The 6,551-nt window shown below is 44.8% G+C and overlaps 1 protein-coding gene across 1 annotated transcript; it reads left to right on the top strand.

The window, feature by feature from the left end:
• The first annotated feature begins 307 nt into the window (after window positions 1-307).
• cd248a (CD248 molecule, endosialin a) lies at window positions 308-4,403 on the top strand. The gene has a single exon (XM_031877697.1). It carries the CDS (start codon window positions 524-526, stop codon window positions 2,864-2,866), a length of 2,343 nt encoding a protein of 780 aa, XP_031733557.1. The 5' UTR covers window positions 308-523; the 3' UTR covers window positions 2,867-4,403.
• Window positions 4,404-6,551: the final 2,148 nt, after the last annotated feature.

The following is a 6,551-nucleotide window of genomic DNA, read 5'->3' as shown; positions in this document are numbered from 1 at the left end:
CTGTGTGTATGCATGTGCGGGTAAATGGCAGAGTACCGAACTATGTCAGTGAACAGGCCTTATGAAAACCATATGACATGCTCTGAAAAAGAAAGAAATGCACAGTTCTCTGCACCTCCCCCCCCCCCCCCATTCTGACACACACATCCACAAAGCCCCCCCCTTCCAAAAACACAGTCCTCAGCTCCCTCCCTCTCTCCTCTTCTGCCCACCCGCCTTCTAGCTATACCTCCCTCCCTCTATCCTCCCTTTCCTTTTCTCCCCTCCTTCCCTGCTCTCTCTCTGAAATCTTGGGCATGCACTCAACTCCAGCACAGATCTGTTTCAGCAAGGCAGAGTAATGAGCACAGCCAGACAGTGAAAAAAAGGGGTTCAAATTGAAGGGAGAAAGGTTCAGATAGACAACAAAACTGGGCCGAGAGAGAGAGAGAGCCACGGCTGAAAGAAAACTTTGAAAGCAGGGAGACAAGTCAGGGTGAGAGACAGGCGGAGAGTGAAGAGATATATTCAGTTCTAAAAAAAAATGTGCTCCCTGGTGAGCAGTGCTGCTGCGCTTCTTTTGACTTCCCTGCTGGCTTTGCTGTTTGGACTTTCTTTGGTCCTGGGTCAGGATTTAAGAGAGAAGGACGCACTATGCAATGCGGACGGCTGCTTTGTGGTCTACTTCCAACGCAAGACCTTCCTGGACTCATGGAGGGCCTGCAAGGAAAAAGGTGGCAACCTAGCTACCATTAAACGCAGGGAGGATGCTGCCACTATTGCCTCTCTCTTCTCCAATCTGGACTTAAGCCTCTCGCACACCAGCGTCCGGGTATGGATTGGCCTGCAGCGCCAACCTCGCCAGTGTACCACCACGCGCCCATTGCGGGGTTTCTCTTGGACTACCGGTGACCAGGACACAGAGTATACCAACTGGCAGAAAGAGGACTCCCCTAATATGTGTTCGGTGCCACGCTGTGTGGTTATGGAATACAGCATTCAGGAGCAGAATGATAACTATAAATGGCTGGATGGTTCTTGTTCAGTCTCTGTAGATGGTTATCTTTGTCATTATACCTATAAAGGAATGTGTCCAGCCTTGTGGAGTGAAGGGGCAGGCAATGCCCTCTACACTACACCATTTAACCTTCTAAGCACCCTGCTGACCCATTTACCCTGTGGATCTGTTGCTACTGTTCCCTGCCCTGCAGGCACCAAGGAGGAACAATCAGTTTTGTGTATGCTGAAGGAAGATGGCTCAGTGGGGTGGTCAAGAGACTCCCCCCTCTGCTCCGATCCCCCTATATCACACGACTGGTGTGACCAGGATAATGGTGGATGTGAGCATTTTTGCAGGCCGGCCGGAGCTCACGTCTACTGTGAGTGTGCCGATGGGTATCAACTTGGAGAGGATGGGCAGAACTGTGAGTTGTCTGATGTTTGTCAAGGGGCCCCCTGCGAGTTTGAGTGCCTGCCCCTCTCAGATGGGTACCGTTGTGCCTGCCCTGAAGGATACATGCTTGCACCAGATGAACGTGGCTGTCTGGATGTAGACGAGTGCCTCCAGAGTCCTTGTGAGCAGCTTTGTGTGAATGCTCTGGGGACATTTGAATGTCGATGTCGGGAGGGTTACCATTCGGATGATGAGGGTGCGTGTGAGGAAATAGATGAGTGTGTAAATGACCCGTGTGAACACGCTTGTGAGAACACTCAAGGCTCTCATATCTGCCACTGCCATCTGGGTTTTTCTCCAGTGCCTGAGGACCCCAGCCGATGCCAAGACACCGACGAGTGCCAGATCCCCGGGACCTGTGAGAAGATGTGTGTGAATTATGAGGGTGGATTTGAGTGCTACTGTCAGGAAGGCTATGAACTCATGTCTGATCACTATTCATGCCGCAAGAGAGGGGAAGGAGTTGACCAATCTGCTGTCACCCCTCCTTTTGCTTGGGTCACTCACCAGCCTGGACCTGTATGGGACCCTGTGGACTATGACTGGAACTCACAGCAGAGCCACACTGACTGGCCTACAGAGGAGGAGCAATCTCTGGACTGGCTGACTGACCCACCCAGAGCTTTGGATTCTGATGTCATTTGGGTCACCAGTGCCCCTCAGAAGGAGCTGGTCTTTGATTTAGCACTAGACCCTCTGACACAGGAGGCTGAGGAAGATGAGGAAGAAATAGACAATGGAGACGCTGACTGGTTGGAGAGGGGGCAGAGATCTGAGTCTGAGCTGGAACTTTTGCCCACAACCATCTACACCACGCCTCCAGCCACCACCAGCTCCAGCATTATCACAGACTGGTACGAAGACGACGAGGAGGATGAGACCACCACAGCTCTCCCCTTCCTTTCCACTTCAACAATTTCTGAGGGAGCTTGGAATTGGTGGGCGGGGTTCACCACTTCCAGCCAGAAACCAGAAACTCCAGAGGATTCAGTCGTAGACCTCAACATGCCTACAGATTCCAGCTATCCCACCGAAGCAGAACAAGAACACTACCCCCTTAGGGAAAACTCTCAGTTCCCAAAGGAGTTAGGGGAGGAGGAAAAGGACTTTGTGGATGTCACACACCAAGACCCAGCTGTTCCCACACAGCCTACTCCTTCCCAGCCATCCTCGAGCAAGGGTGGAGAGAACAATGACATCCTGAATTCTGTCCAGGAAGACAAGGGGCAGGGCAGCACTTGGCTTCTGGTGGGCCTCCTTGTGCCCATCTGCATCTTCATTGTTGTAATGGTGGCGCTTGGCATTGTCTACTGCACTCGCTGTGCTGTTCATTCACGCAACAAGAATGCCACTGACTGCTACCACTGGATCTCTGGAGCTCATGATAAACAGGGAGCTCCTAACCCCTCAGCAGGGGTCAAGACCCATGTTTAAACAGAGAGGAGAGAAGCTGACATTTACATAAACAGATCCTGCTTCAGAGGTAAGCAGGGGTGAATAATGGACCTGGTAAGGGGCAAACTGAATGTTTTACCCTTTTTGACAGTGGAGCTGCACTCTTTGAACACATGTGGATACTGTTAAATATTAATAAATATATGTTTGGAAGGGACATTAATAACCACTGACCTCTTTTGGGATGGGGTTGCTATGTTGTACAAATATTGATATTTCATACACTGACCACACAACACAAGATGTGATTGCTTCATCATTGCACTAGGCTGCATTATTATGAAATATTCGTGTCTTCATAAGAAATGTAAAAAAGTCTGCTCATATCAGAGAGTAATGTGTGTAGTCATTTATTCCTTTTCAACATTTCACAGCTGCAGACAGATCCTGCAAAGAGCCTTGAACATTTATGTACTAATGGCAAAACATTCTGCTTTATTTTGGTAGCAAAACTTTACTATGAGGTTTGTTCCATGCAAAATCCTCAGGCTCAGTTCATTTCAATAGCATATCACTGTAGATAACTGTTACTGTCAACTGTGTCAAAGGGATTTAGATGCATTGTTAGCTCACATCAGCAGTGGGTGAAAGAAGACTGTAAGCAAATATCCGCTCAAGAGTAAAGACATTGTGCAGTCACACGATAGAGCTGGAAAAGCAGTCACTGTGTTGAATGTTTGATAAGAGACCAAAATTGTATTTGTATATAGTGGTGCTTTTGTATTTATGTTTGTTTCATACTTGTTACCAGCCGTTTTATTTAGTACATGTAAAACAATTGTACTAATTCCATGAAATACATTTTTTTTTCATCCCAATAAAACTGGTGATATGGAATGTCTGTCTGCACATGGGAGTATTTTACCTCCACTCATGTCCAGTTTAAGAGCACTTACCTTCCTTTTTTTTTGAAAAGAGGTGAACAAGCAGATGTTCACACTGCACAGGGAATGTTGTAGGGGCTGGTGGTTGACATTAGCTTTGGCCTTGCTCATGACATGGCCATCAGTCTCCCTTCGTAACCCTGATTGACTAGTACAGCCTCGGCGGTTTTGTCTTAAACCAGCCCTGAAATGTTTCATGCCTTGTCGGATCAAATCCAGCTGTGTGACACTGCAGTCAGTGCAACACCTTGCAGTTTCGTGTGCAACTTCAGATATTTTACAATTTAAAAAGACAATCATAACTCAGATCTCAGATTCCAAAATGATAAATAACATGGAGTAAGAAAGGTACATTAGATTCTTTGGTGAAGTGCTCATTGGATATTAGGGTGTATGAATCTTATAGACCAAAGATAAAACAAATAGAGAATGCAAGGCACTTGCAAGTTAAATCACCTTTGATTTAATGGATTAATGGCTATTTAACGCCCGTTGAAACAAAGTGTCATTCCAAAATTTACACAAGAGTAATTTGTCTTTGTTTTATTGATAGACTGTGAAATATGAGAAACATCTGATGTCTTTTGTTCTGTTACATGTTAAGAAATTGTGAATTAAAAACTATGGCAAGAGTTGAGCATTAAAGTGTGTTATTGATCTTGGAAATATTAGTTTGGCAAATACATTTCTGAACCTGTGGTCCAGGTACTAGCTTTTACATCGGGCTTTCAACCTCATCTCACAGTCTTCATCTGGGGATGGTGATAGTTCAGCTTCTATCGGACAGAGGTAGGGAACTGCCATCCGCTCAGGAAGACTGTGAAAGGCTTTTGAAAGCTCCAGATAAAGCTAGTAAGTGGACCTCTAGTTCATACTTTTGTTGTCAAACATGAAAAGTTGGTTTGTTATTATGTTTGTGATGACATCACCGCTCTGGACTTCTGATGCATCTTCCTGATGGATGTAATCCTGTCATTAAGAGTTTTTAGAGACTCAGTGGTGAATTTAAGAGCCACAAGGAGTCACCTCCTCAGAAAAGTGGAAGAATGAATATGGATGGAGGGAGGGGTGGGTGTGTGACAATAAGGATACTGTAATTTCAAAAATGACCATGATCCCCCAAAGGGCCTCACTTTGAAGAAAAGGCTTGTTACGGAAAATACAACAAAATACTCGAGCACAGTCCGGCAGTAAAGAGGCATTGTAATCATATTGACTAATGGAATGTGCTGATCAAAACCAGGTTCTGGCTCTGTGAGATCTCAGAGGGGGTCTCTCTCTCTCTCTCCTTCTTCTCTCCGTCTCTGACCTAATTTCAACATTGTCATCTCTTCTACAGCTCTCAGTAGACAGACACAATCCAGTCACCAGTGAGCTGAGCTCTGCTTATGTCTTTGGTAACCCAAAGACATGAACATTATGATGTCAGTCCAGCTGTGCATTATGCAAATATGCCAAGTTTCAAAGTATAATTCCAATTTATTATGAATTGGGTCTTATTTGGTGGTTGCTCCCATCATTCCTATTAATAATAATAACATTGAGCTCACTAAGTTATTTGCTGACATGTGGGAATACAGTGACATCACAAAAGACAAGTCTGGTTGGGTAACAAACAAAAACAGATGCAACTTTGGTGTGTGGGTGCAGATCTAGGGCCCCAGACCCTCACAGGGCCACAAAGGCTGCAGGTTCACTAGTTTGTTTGTAGTAAATGAATAAATTAAGATGTGTGTTAACTCTGCATGAACCACTGAAGCACATTCTAAACTGAAATGCTTGGAGCCAAGGTAACACCAGCATGAATAGAATTAATAATCTGGTTTTGTTTTTGTCGCTGGCCTACCGACGTTTTCAGTTGTACCTCCAGATAAAGTGGTTTAGACAAAGTGGATGATCTGTTGGTTTGTTCCCAAAATGTCCGTTGTCTGATCTTTTTTCTTGACCCATGTGACTTTATCGTAGTGATGTCACTGCATTCCCAGATCTCAGCAGGTACTTTGATAAGTAAAATATCATTATGACTTTGCAAGCCCTTAATTAATGTAAACCAGGATCATACGATGATAAAAGCAAATCAAATTCCTCAAGAGAGGCATGTCGGTATCAACCTCTTTTTGGCTCCTGAGAGCAGCTGTGTGAATCATTTCATGGGGATAGCATGTATCTGAGATTAAACAGTATGGACACGGCAGAATGCATTCAGTGTGATTTTTATGAGCTCTTTATTTGTTTCAACGGCTGCTGAGTCTCCAACCTTTCGAAACAAGCAGACGTGGATTTGCTGGGAGCGCCCCCCAAACTCCCACTGCACTTGGTAAGTAGGTGAGCTTACAGAACCTCACAGGAGCTGTAGTTAATGAATGCCAGTAAAATAGCTGTCGCTATCAAAGGCTTGGACATGAAGTCACCAGAGTTACCATTGAGGACCCCCTTCTTCCACACAAATAACACTTGTTATTTAGGATAACAATTTTTAGACCCATTGTATTTAAATTTGAGTTTATTTAGGCATGAAATACATACACCAATTGAATCAAAGATATATTAATAGAAAATATAAATTCTGGCAGTTTGGAGATGGTTTAAAACCATCAGTGAATCAAATTAAAATCTAATGACGACGCCCGCTCTCCTCCTGGCAAAGTAGTCTTCCAGTGGCGGGAATTGAGGCGGAGAGACTGCATCGTGTAATTGTTGTTTCATTTGCGGTCTGTAAATCCACTAAATTCAGCGCCACATATCTATATTCCAAGTTACTGTAGTTGTCATATTTGTCG

The sequence above is a fragment of the Anarrhichthys ocellatus genome, unplaced genomic scaffold (assembly GCF_004355925.1).
Source record: "Anarrhichthys ocellatus isolate YVR2014 unplaced genomic scaffold, GSC_Weel_1.0 scaffold144, whole genome shotgun sequence".
NCBI classification, from domain to species: domain Eukaryota; kingdom Metazoa; phylum Chordata; class Actinopteri; order Perciformes; family Anarhichadidae; genus Anarrhichthys; species Anarrhichthys ocellatus.
The sequence above is the reverse complement of the archived record's forward strand: the minus strand, read 5'-3'. Positions and strand labels throughout refer to the sequence as shown.